General features: G+C 52.1%; 1 protein-coding gene across 1 annotated transcript in view; it reads right to left on the reverse strand.

The window, feature by feature from the left end:
- Positions 1–12,172, reverse strand: part of LOC111148941 (polycomb group ring finger 3) — a 52,254-nt gene that overhangs the window by 22,348 nt on the left and 17,734 nt on the right. The window contains exons 4-6 of the mRNA XM_022505770.1: positions 8,702–8,819; positions 7,242–7,338; positions 3,951–4,006 (exon numbers count right to left, since the gene is read on the reverse strand). Of these exons, the coding sequence (XP_022361478.1) occupies positions 3,951–4,006; positions 7,242–7,338; positions 8,702–8,810 (262 nt within the window). The 5' untranslated portion in view covers positions 8,811–8,819. The remainder of the gene's footprint in view (positions 1–3,950; positions 4,007–7,241; positions 7,339–8,701; positions 8,820–12,172) is intronic.

A 12,172-nucleotide genomic window follows, 5' to 3' on the forward strand; every position in this document is an offset into this window, starting at 1 on the left:
CCCAAGTCGCGCTGCCTGACTTCATTAGGAGCATTGTCAAGTCTTTGGAAAAAGGTACTTTCTGAAGTCCTTCAACATTAAAGGTGCTTCTTTCCACTCTGAAAATTTCTTCCCCCCACAGCTCCAAACCCCACCACACACACACTTTGCCAGCCTGAAGCCTTAAAAGGCTGAGTGGGAGGGAAAGTCGGGACGTTCAGCCTCCGCTTTGGACAGGACCTCCAATGCCGGGGGATGGTGACAACTGAAAGTGAATGAAGTCTACTGCGGACACCACGGGCCCAGTGACACAGGAAAGAGTCATCTCAGCAGTATTCCTGTTGATGAATACGACGTCCCCCAGATACCTTCCATTTACACATGTGCAGTTCGTCCATCCAACTGAGCATCTTCCTGCCCCACACACGTTCCCGCCCCTGCTGGCTGGAACACAGCTGAGCGGATGCCACTTCTGGTTGTACTGGACTGGAAGTTTCTCAACCCCTTGAAGATTCCCGGTGGCAGCTGCTCCGTGCGCACCGCTCAGAGAGACGTTTTCTCTGGTCACTGCAAGTTCCCCATGCGAACGGCTAAGCGGACTGGACACTCAGCACCACCAGCTTGGCTTCCTCCGCGACGACTGATGCAGCTCCCAGAAGCTCCCTCCAAAGCCAGTCTGTCCTCTGGCTGCTGGTGTCAAACAAGACTGGACTGAGGGTAAATGGCTCCCCTGTTTGGCTAACACACCAGCCAGTCAGAAACCTACTCCACTGCAGCCGTATCGTCACTTTTTATTTTTGTGAAGAAATTCTGCTGTGATGAGCTACTCTATTTTAGATTTTTTTTTTCCTTCCTGCGTATTCAGTCTGGTTCTGCTCCTTTACCCCAGCACGGTGGCTTAGCATGGCACCATTGGTTCGCGAGGATAGCTCCATCGACGCATCCCTGTGGCTTAAACAGGCAGCATCTGGAGCCCACACTTTCTTTCCTTCGGGTTCTGACGTGATGGGTAGGCGCGGACAACAGAGTCAGCAGAGGCACACGGCTCTCGAAAAGCTGGCAAGCTATGCCTGTGTTTCTGGATCCATGGTGCGCGAAACGGCGAGGCCTCCCCCACCCCGCACCCGGTCTGCCACCAGTGCCTGCTCGGGGCGCGACGCTAGCACAAACGATACAAAGAGGAGTAAGCACGCTGTGCTCCAATAACACTACTTAAGAGACAATGGAATTTCAATTAATGTAACTTTCACATCACAAATGTTATTCTTTTGACTTTTCCCAACCTTACAAAAGTGTAAAAAACATTCTTGGCTCACGAGCCCCGTGAAGACAGGCACCAAGCCAGATCTGGCCTGCAGCTTGCCGACACCTACTCCGGGTAGGGCCAAGAGGCAAGAGAAAGAAAGAAAAATGCAGAACCCTTGGCCTAGTGATTCTACTTCCAGAATAAAGCCCAATATATTCACCCACTCCCATAAAAGTATGTAAAAGGGTGATCGGCACACCCCCTTCCCTTCGGTTAAAGCCAACCATGGGAACATCCTAAGTATCTGTCAGGAGGAGTCCAGGAGCGAAAGGACCCCCACAGCCATTGTCAGACGGGCAGAGCCCCACATCCCGGCGAGTGCCTCTGTGGCATCCAGGCAGAAGGAGCAAGCTACAGGCTGTGCAAAGCAGGGAGGGGTAGCCGACATAAAACATAGATCATTTGATTAAATTTTATAAAATGTGGCCTCTTCAAAGGCAGATTTTCAAAAAATTATTAAAAAAGGAAACAAAAGACAACTGAAAAACAAATTCTCCACCATGAAGACCTTGTCTACGGGGAACAGAGAAACAGCTGGCAAGAGGGCGGCAGCGGAGGTGGAACCCGAGGAGGCGCAGCTCCGAGGCCCGGGCAGCAGCATGTGCAGCCTCCAGAATGGGGCCTCCACCTGAGAAATCAGGTGTGCAGCTGTGGGCACAGCTGACATGACAAAGGGGCTGCAGACAGCCTGCAGCGTGACAGTGGCCACACTGTTGAGGGTTTCAAAGCCGTGCTGTTCTTGTGAAGAGCAACATAGGGCTGCAAGTCTGAGGGCCAGAGAAGCCGAGCATCTGGTCTGCCAGAAGAGAGACCCGGCCCAAGGGGGAGAGAGGGCGACTGGCTCAGTCAGCCAGCATCATTGCACTTGCACATGGTCTCCACCAATGAGACCTCCGTTACAACTGTGTTGCCGGGCATCTCACCCATGGACGGCACCCGGACTCTGTGGGGAGGGGACAGGGAGTCACCAAGAGGAGCCCAAAACCTGCCTGCCGAGCGAGCAGGGCCACCCCAGACTCCTGGGGTGCTGTCGGAGGCCACGGATGGGAGCACCCGGGCTTCAGAAAGGACAAGGACCCCTACATGCTGTGAACACGTGCATGCATTTCCATCCACTGACGGTGGCTGGAGGGGCCTGAAGGCCCGGCTGGCTGTATACAAAGGAAAGACAAACTCAGTTCTGCCTGTTGATGTGAATGGGCCTCAGGAACCCTGCAGTGATGCACGGCTCTGCGCACGTGGTCTACCCGGTACACGGCCCAGTCGGGCCTGGAAGAGGCAGATCGGAAGAGGCAGATCGGACTGCTCCTAACGAGTCCCAGACTGACGCTCTGCGTGCAGGATGGCTGCAGCTACAGGACACACAGGCCAAATGCACCTGTTCAGGCAGAATAACCACTGGAGTGGGACTTGCCAGAAACACGAGCCAGAATCAGGTCAGGCCTGCAGAGGCCACCAGTTCAGGAACTGGGGTGCCCTCGGCAAGTCCAGACTTGGGAGACAGGAGAGGCCGGGAGGGCACAGAGCAGTCAGCCTGGGGGCGACCTAACCCGGATCCTGACTGAAACAAGCTAAAACAAACTCAGAAAATGTGGCATTCTCAAGGCGGTTAGAAATGTTGGCACTGACTGGCTGTTTGATACCAAGGGGTTACTATTATTTTCTTAGATTGATAAAGGTTTTGTGGTTACGTGTATTAAGAAGAACCTTATCTTCTGGCAGAAGATGGGCGGGAGCAGTCAATGAAACAGGACTGACTGTGAGCTGGGAAACTGCGCATGCTGGGTAATAAACACATGGGATTCCGTACGTGTTTCTGCCTGCTTTTGTGGTTAAAATACTCTGTAATAATTTTTAAGGTACTGGTGTTTTATTTTGATGTATTCTTTGCTTTAGGACTAAAAACTTCGGGATATCAAAAGATGACTGTCTCCATCTACATTTTACTCAGGAAACTTAAAATCTTCTTATATAAATGACCTTGTGAATGGTGAAGAAAAGACTAATAGCACTGTTATGTTGGAAAAGCTAGATGAGTATCTTCTAAGCTTACACAGTGAGCTGTATATTCAATTACAACCCTCCTTTGAAATATTACAAGGAGAAAACAGCCAAAAGGAATCCCTAACATATTTTATCTCTGAAGGACAGCGTACGGAGTTTCATCAGCAAGCACAGCACCCTCGGATCCTGAGTGGGACCCTGAGGCCAACGTCCCTCCCCATCGCCCCCTCACCATCCCCACGAAGAGGGGCAGCAACACTCTCTGTGTTCAGGACTGCAGGAAAGTTTAAAACAAGAACTGCTATTTCTACTTTCAGGATACTTATACTACATAGTATTTCTTTTTAATTCTCAATGAGATTGGACTTTAGATGCAGGTAAACTTTATCCACACCCCGGCTACTGGTGGTGTGTCTGCAATTAGGGAGGCTGCCCCAGTGAGGCTGCATGCTCAGCTCGGCCCCTCTGAACGCAGGAGCTGGCAAGGCGGACAGCGGAAGAAGCCAGCACCATGGTACTCGTGAGTTCAGCGTGGGGACAAGACAGGCGGTGCTGCTGCCACAGAAGGGGCCTCCCTCCAGGTCCAGGACCCCCATGAGGAAAGCCTCCCAGAGGCCGTGCTACAGACTCCACAGTCTGAGAGAGACACTCTGACACTCACCTTCCTGGAGGCCTGGAACCAGTTTGTAAACAATGTCCTGCATGGTTCTGTCATGACTGGCAAAAAGAACACAACAGGTCAGGTCAGCCAAAACACCCGGGCACATCTTCCCTTTACAACAGCAAAATTCACAATCGCAAATTCTAAATCTTGGTTGAATTTTGCTTCTAGTTTGCACTTAAAAAAATGTGCTAGCAGAAGTTATATATGATCTGAATTAATGCATCATTTAATTCAGGTTCTAGAAGCTTAAGAACATTTCAAGCAGCGGTGGCACAAAGATCCTCTAGGGGATGAGTGCCCTCTGCCTGCCGAATGTGGAGCCAACACAGAGCTGCGGCCTGGTGTGGTCTGTCCAGCCGCACACCGCCAACCCTGCCTTGTCCACTGGTGCTTCCTGGGGCCTCCACTAGACAGGAAGTTTTCTTTAACATTCTCAAAAATGCAGAGAAAAGGTGCTAAGATCAGGCCCTTCTGGTGGTCTTTATGATCTACCTATGAAGGTTTTCTGAAAAGGTTACATGAGCACAGTATCTGAAGTACACTACTCCAGTTTGTTATTTTTGAACATAAATTATTAATACATTGAAGTAACCGTTTTCAAACATCGTCCATTAAAATGAAAACCTTAAGAACACAGATAGGTACCTTGTAACCAATTGACAAACAGCTCTGCTCCACAGTCAGATATTTAGCTGCAAGAGCTAGGACAGGACTGGGCACACAGCAGCCGCTCACCAGGCTCACAATTCTGCCAGAAATGCTGGGGGACCAGGTCCTGCAGAGACCACTGCTCACTGCTTCCAACAACTCTAAAGTTCTACTAGACACTGGGCTGACAACTCAGCCCGTGGCAGATGGACGCAGGGTTTCTCAACCCTTCTGATCGTGCTGCACACTAAGAAATGCATTTCACGTCCCAACGCTCACATTCACGTGTGTGTACGGGTGACAGACACATGTACCTGGATAAGCATTCGGAACCACCACTGGCCTGGAGCACACACGACTCCCTTGCTCACTGACTCCACCCTCACCAGCTTCGCGGAAAGCTCACCCGATCCCTAAGGAGAGGATGCTGGACGGAACCCTGCCAAAGAGCTCTACCCTGGGTCCGCCGAATGACTGGGCTAGACCCTGCCTGCATGGCCAGAGACCCACAGCGCTGAGTGGAGGGCTCAGCGGACTCTCCTCGGGGAGGGTGCCAGGAGGCACAACAGCACAAGGCCTTCTTCCTGGTGTTAGCTACATTCAGGGCAAACCCTTGAAACGGAGCCAATTCCTTTGCAGGGTTCATGTTCACACGCCATGCTACAGGCCACACACCCTCTTAGCTCCTCTCTTGACATGGCCCACATGGCTAAGGTCCTTGGCTTGAAGTTGAAGCCTGGAAGGGCAGAGCTGCCTCATAGATCCTCCAGACCCTAGAAGCTCAGACTCAACACCTTTCTGTGGCCAGCACCCCATGGCATCATCTTACCTCCTAAGGCCTGAGCCACTGCCTGGGGCCCAGCATGGGGCCACCAGGCCCCGTTGCCCCACCCTAAGTGCCCTCTTCCCACTCTGCCCCAGCCCAAAGGTGAAGGCCCTTCCTTTGGGGCAACCTCACGGTCAAAGTGTAGCAGAATCAGAGCAAGAAGGCTGGGCCAAGTGTGTAAGACAAAGGTATGTCAGGAAGAAGGCTCTGAGCCAACAGCAGAGCTGGCATTAGGATGGGTAAAACAGTATAGTTCCAGACAGAGCACAGAGGGCAAGGAGTAAGGGACAAGATTAGCAGGAAAGAGCCACTGTGGAGCGCAGAGACCATGGCAGGCCTCAGGGCTGCGCATCTCCCCCCAGCTCTGCACCTCAACCCCCTGGCCCTGGTCACCACATCGTCACTACACAGAGAGAAGGCAGGCCCTGGCCTGTGCACCCGGCTAGCTCCGCTCCACTGGCCCCCTTCCTTGTATTACAGGTTAGGCTATGCCTAGAACACCACGGTCTGGGACTGCTAAAGTGTTTCTGTTCTCCAGAACACCCTGCCTATCCCAGAGCACAGGAGAGGGGCCCTGGAACTCTGGGAGGGAGGGCCAGAGTCTCTACAGCTTTCCACCGGCGTGAAGCTCCTACCACCACCTGCCTTCTACAGTTCACATCAGGAAAGCCCCCCTGTGCTCTACAAAGCTACACCCCCCCCAAGACAGGAAACACATACATAGACACTGCCAACAATTAGTGCCCAGAATATATAAAGCATTTCTTTAAAGCAGAACAAATAAAACAAAGAACCCAGTAGAAAAATGAAATGAGATATGAAGAGACACTTCCCAGAAACCCGAATGGCCAGGTAACATTTGGGAGGAGGCTGGTGCTCACTGATAATCAGGGCCAAGAGCACACCACACGGCAAGAATGCAGTCCACAATAGCCCAGGAGAGCATGGGAAGGTACGAGAGTTCTACATCCCAACACCCTGCCCAGAGGGATGGCAAAGAAGAGACACCTATATGACAAACCCCAGAGCAGCACTGAGCGCCCGCTGTGGACACCCCAATGTGCCCTGGCCACCGGGTCCCACATTAACTAACTGGTCTGGAGAACAGGATGGGTCAAGGGCAAGGCGCACAAACACACCACTGGTCCCCCTTGTAGTGAGCTGGACAAAGGAGACTAAGGTATGTTGTCCAGGAACAGTGGGCTATTGGGCAGGGTCTTCTGGGCCTGGTGATTTCTACCTCTTGATCTGGGAGCAGCTTCTCGCTGCACCGACGCCAGCTGCTCACATGTTTTTAAACTCTCCTGTGCACACCCTTGTGAGTGGTCCAGAACAGATCTCCAGACCTACCTCTGCTGCTCCCACATGGTGGAGGAGTGCTTTCATTTCCTTTAGGACAGCCCCTCAAATCTGGAAGCCATTTAAAACTTCACATAAGAGCCACAAGCCAACCCGGACGCCCCCCTCTCCCAAGAAGGTGGCCGTGGCCAACAGGGCCACCAGCCGTGAGAAGATGCAGGCCACAAGCAAGGGGCCTAGGACCACTCGTTCCATAACAGAAAGGCGGGCCGAGGGCTGCTACCCGCTTTAGAGCAAACTTCAGCCAGTTCAGTGTAAAACCAGTGAAATCCATGTGGGTCCTGAGGTTCCTCAGATTATTCAATTTGAGCAAATATTCCTGGAAACTTGTGGGAGCGGCCCCGGTGCTCCCTGGTCTGACTTGGCCGGCAGGGTGGCCAAGCACACAGGCCAGGGCAAGGCCCTGACAGGGAACGAGGCCGGAAGCTGTGCCTGGGGGCCCTGGAGGCACTTACCCAATGTACTGCAGTGGGTGACTCTGGTGGATCACGATCCTACACGTGGGGCAGGTGTTGTTCTCTTCCAAGTACTTGACCAGGCAACTCCGACAGACTGTTTGCGAAAGCACACGCATGTCAGAAAGTGAGAGCAGAATGCCGGTGCCTCCTTGGGCTTGGCTCGCACATGGGCCATGCACAGACCTACTGACCACCGCGCATGTGGCTGCTTCGATGGGACACCTGCCTCTCGGGTCTCACCAACCACGGTGAAGTCTCATGTGCTCACTCAGCAGGTCTGAGGGGTAAGGGTAGGAGGGACTCAGGAAGAACCTTAGTGAGGAGGGGTTGCCCAGAGGTCAAGAGCGGAGACATCACTAGAATGCACGTCAGGGTCTCATCCCAATATTCTCACCACAGGGGCTAACACTTAAAATTTTCATGTTTGTCTAAAGAAAAATCACGAGATTTTCTGTGTACAACAAAATTCGAGAAAATTCAACAGAGAATAACAATTTAAAGCTATAATTACCTTTAAAATAAAAGTTCTATCAAAACTGGCAAATATTTTATTTTCTAAAGCGGAAAATACAGGATCCAAAGTCACCTGCATTCCAGGTACTGGTCTTACGGCAAAGACCCTGTCTCCACAGGGGGTTCCTGCCTGGCCCCCTCAGCCCCCGTCATGGAGGCTAGCTTCGGGTAAACTGCACCTGCTAAATGTTCACTCAAGATGGGGCTTAAAACACCCAAGTCCAGCACAAGCTAAGAGTCTTCTAAATAGCACAACACAAGCCCATCAGCCTCAAGGAGCCAAACCACATTTCCTCGTTCAGAAAGTTTAAGAAATTCATTTGGAAATTTTAAAAAGTAAGCATTTCTGTCCACTAAAAATGAATATTGTCATAACACAGTTACACTGGTTTTGATGTTACATGGAAATAACTAAATTTTTCCTATTTTTAGCTTTCTTAAATGATATTTCTACTGAAACTACCCATAATATTTTTTTTTAAATTTGAACTAATTTTTTTGATTTAAGATAATCTTTTTTCCTGCTTCTGTGTCTTGCTTTCTGCTTGAGCTAAAAGGTTTTGGTGAAAGAAAGAAGAGAAAAGAAAAGAAAGAAAAGGAAAAGAGAAGAGAAGAAAAGGAAGGAAAGAAAGAAAAAAAGAAAGGAAGGAAGGAAGGAAAGCAAGCCCAGGGATCAAGAAACCCCAAGGCTAGAAGCTGTCAAAGGCCACATTCTAAGACACTCCGCCCACGAGTATGCAGAGAGTCACATCCCACCACGGCTGTCAAAGACCATGTTCTAGAATATTCCCCACATACACGTATACAGACCTTGGTCACATTCCCCCGCCACGGCTGTCAAAGACCATGTTCTAGAATATTCCCCACATACACGTGTGCAGACACTCAGTCCCATCCCCCCCAATGGCTGCCAAAGACCATGTTCTAGAATATTCCCCACATACACGTGTGCAGACACTCGGTCACCGTAGTCGCGTCGATGAGATATCCGCTGCATAGGCGGCAGGTGATGTGGGCGTTTATGTCCCAGAGTTTAATCTTTCTGGTCAACATCTTTGGCTTCTGCAAGAGAAAACCACTTATTAACTAATATCTGAAATAGTCCCATGTGTTTCTTTCTTTCTTTTTTTTTCCCCCCAGATTTATTTTTTCCCCCCAGATTTATTTTTAGAGAGAGAGGGAGAAAGACAGCATGAGTCGGGGGAGGGGCAGAGGGGGAGAGAAATCTTCAGCAGACTCCCCACTGAGCAAGGAGCCCGATGCAGGGCTTGATCTCACGACCCTGAGATCACGACGTGAGCCAAAACCAAGAGTAGGATGCCCAACTGACTGCGCCCTCCAGATGCCCCCAAAATACTCCCATGTGCTCCATCAAAGTTTCAGGCCCAATGTAAATCAAGTTCCAGCACAGAAGGGCTCAGCGTGATGGAGGGCCAGGTCCATGCCATAGAAACTGTGTGGCCCGGCTTCCCGTCTATAAAAGGGAGTGCTGTAGGTCTTCTCACAGAGAACCGGGACTGTCCCAATGGGCAGCGCTCTGCAAACGTGTGGCCACTTCCCCTTAACCACTGCGACACTGCCCCCCTCAGGGCTCTCCCAACCCTCTCCTGCTTGGGACTGAGCTAAGGCCATCTAGGGAGCCATGTGGGGGGTGTGAGTCAGGAGATGCATGGAGCCGCAGGAAGAGAGGCTGGGGGAGCAGGCCACCTGTGCTGGGGAAGGGACAGGAGGCTGCAGGGTCACTGCTAGAGCCTCTGGCTCCTCTGGCAAGCTCGGGGAAGAATGACCCTGAGGGATGTCAGTGACCCTGAGGGACTCTGGCCCAACCTGAAAGAGAAGCAAAGTCCCTCGACGAGGCCTCAGTGTGGACACACAGAAACAGCTGATAAGCACAAGCAAAGGCGCCCAGCCCACGGACACATCCAAATGCAGGTGATACCACATGTCAGTCCAGCATCAGAAGGCAGTATTTCCAATATTCAGTTGACATTCAGTCCTGACCCGTCCCAGGGAAGCAGATGGTCAGAAGGGCTGCCAGTCAGATGTCCCCAAATAGGACAAGAGCCGTCTCATTTCTAGAGATTTATCTTAATAATGGGACAAGTTCAAAAGATGTTTGCTGCAATTGTTTAAAATGGCAAATGACAGAAAACTGCCACTGAGAATTGGCTACAAAAGCAATTTTACTTAGCCAGCAGGTGCTCCAGATCCTCCTCCCCTACTCTCTGCCCTGTCCAAGGGAAATCCAACCAGCCCCTGGACCTCACCCTTTCTGGGGCCTCAGTAGCCTCTTGGCCCAGCACAACCGAGTCCCAGAACTGGGGGTTCCTAAGGCCACCTGCCGATTCCCGTCACTGTCCCACAGGACATCAGTGTTGCACACACATCATCAAAGCCCAAACATCTGTGTGCCAAAGTGCTGACGTGTTGTCTCTGTCTCGGGGTGGGGGGGGGTAACGCCACTGTACCTGGCTCTGCCCTCAGGTCACCTGTCTCCCCCTAGACCACAGGCTCTATGAGGGGGGGTTTTGTCACTGCATTGCCTGAGCTGTGCCAGGAGTTACAGCAGCTCTTGGGAATGTCCACATCCTACCCCCAAACCTGTATGTCACCTCATGCGGGAGATGGTCCCAGATGACCCCGTAGACCCCATGTCATCACAGAGCCCTGAAATGGGGAGATGGGAGGGTCAGAGGCAGAGAGACTGGGAGATACGAGGGTGCTGGCTTGAAGGTGCAGCCAAAGGTGCAGGTGCCCCAGAAGCGGGCAAAGACAAAGCACGATTCTCGCCTGGAGCCAGGAGTCAGGCCTGTGGGCACCTTGACTTCTGACCTTTGGGACTGTCAGATGACGCACTCGTGCTGCTGGTCCTTTGTTAGAGCAGCAGCAGGAACCCGACACGGAATGCTGCTCCGGCGGATACTCACGGAGTGAATGTTCTCCAAGTGAGCGTCACTAACAGAGCTCTGCATGAAGACCAGAAACAGACACATCAGAGTCAAGGGCATCTCTGAGGCTGGCTGGCCGCACAGTGCACATGGCTCCTAGGCCACCGGGCGAGGGCCCTTGTGGCTCAGTGCTGTTCATGAAAAGGGAAAAGCAAGCAAACCACGCAGAGGACTTGAGACCCACTTCCCTCTGTGTGATGCCCGAGGGCAAGTGCTGGCCGTGCCTGCACAGTGAGTGTGGCTGGGGGCCCGGCCAGAGCTTTGCGGCTGGATGAGGAGGCGAAGGCCCCAGAGGAAGCAGCAGTCTGGAGGGGCACTGTTGGAACCAACAAACTACCAGAGCAAGTGACTGCCATTGGCCGGCCTGCCAGGCTAGCATCACCTACAGAATGGAGTGTGTCTACACCGCAGTCCTGCTCCAGGACTTGTGTGGAACATGAGACAAAAGCAGATACTTCTGGCTGTTCACCCACATCTCTCCTCCCTTCAAAAGACACGCGGTCCCCATGGGAGAGGGCCCTTCCCACCTCCCTCGCAGCCAGCTGTGTCTGTGGGTCGGGGCTCGCTGATGTTACTAGGAATCTAGTAAAGATAAAACGGAGCTTGGGGGAACATTCTCATAGGGGTTTCTAAAGGCCAACCAGCCTCAGCTGGGGAAGATGGACTCGCTCTCAACCGATGTGGATTTGTACTCTGTTCTTGGCAAGTGTGTGCACTGAGGCCCAGTCAAGTAGCTGGCCTTCGGGGAACCCAGAACCACCTTGTGGAGTAGGAAATAAAAGGAGAGAAGGAAACCCAAGCAAAGCAGAGCAGAAAACAGAGGCCTGCCTGTTGACATGGAAATCTTGCGTGAGGCCCCACTCTGGCCCCAGCTGAGCACTCTTCTCATGTCCTCAACCTTCTACTGAGCAGTTTATATGCCAGCCACTAAGGATACAGGACACACAAATGTTCCCATCCCACTGTAACATGCTCAGCAATGACATATCTTCCCAAACGCCAAGTAACCGAGCTGCCAAACAAAAGACAAAACAGGGCTCACTTTGGCCTCACATACACTAAAGTCAGAATGATACAGAGCAGATTAGCACAGCCCCAGCTCAAGGGCAACACACAAACTTGTAAAGCCAAAGCAAAGTCCCAGGTCACTCTGGCACAGACAGGGCCTCTGGCCCCTTTGAGGAATGGGGTCAGTGTGAGCTCATGCTTAGTGAGCAGGTGGGTATGGAGATGAAGACGTGTGTGTGCCTATGTGTGTGGACTCGCATACCTACCTCCCAGCTCTGTCCACTGGGAGGGCCTGGGAGTAAGTGCTCCTTGGTGGCCCAGGTCCCAGTTTGGACACGCTGCCGTCTGCCATGAGGTTCATGGGGGCACAGGCACATGACTCACATAAGGCCAGGCTGGGAATGTAACAGAACTGGGCCCAAGTGGACCTGGCCCTGGCTCCAAGGGCTCCACCGGCTA

The sequence above is a fragment of the Enhydra lutris genome, unplaced genomic scaffold, assembly GCF_002288905.1.
Source record: "Enhydra lutris kenyoni isolate GAN:26980312 unplaced genomic scaffold, ASM228890v2 scaffoldscaffold21, whole genome shotgun sequence".
In the NCBI taxonomy this organism is placed as follows: domain Eukaryota; kingdom Metazoa; phylum Chordata; class Mammalia; order Carnivora; family Mustelidae; genus Enhydra; species Enhydra lutris.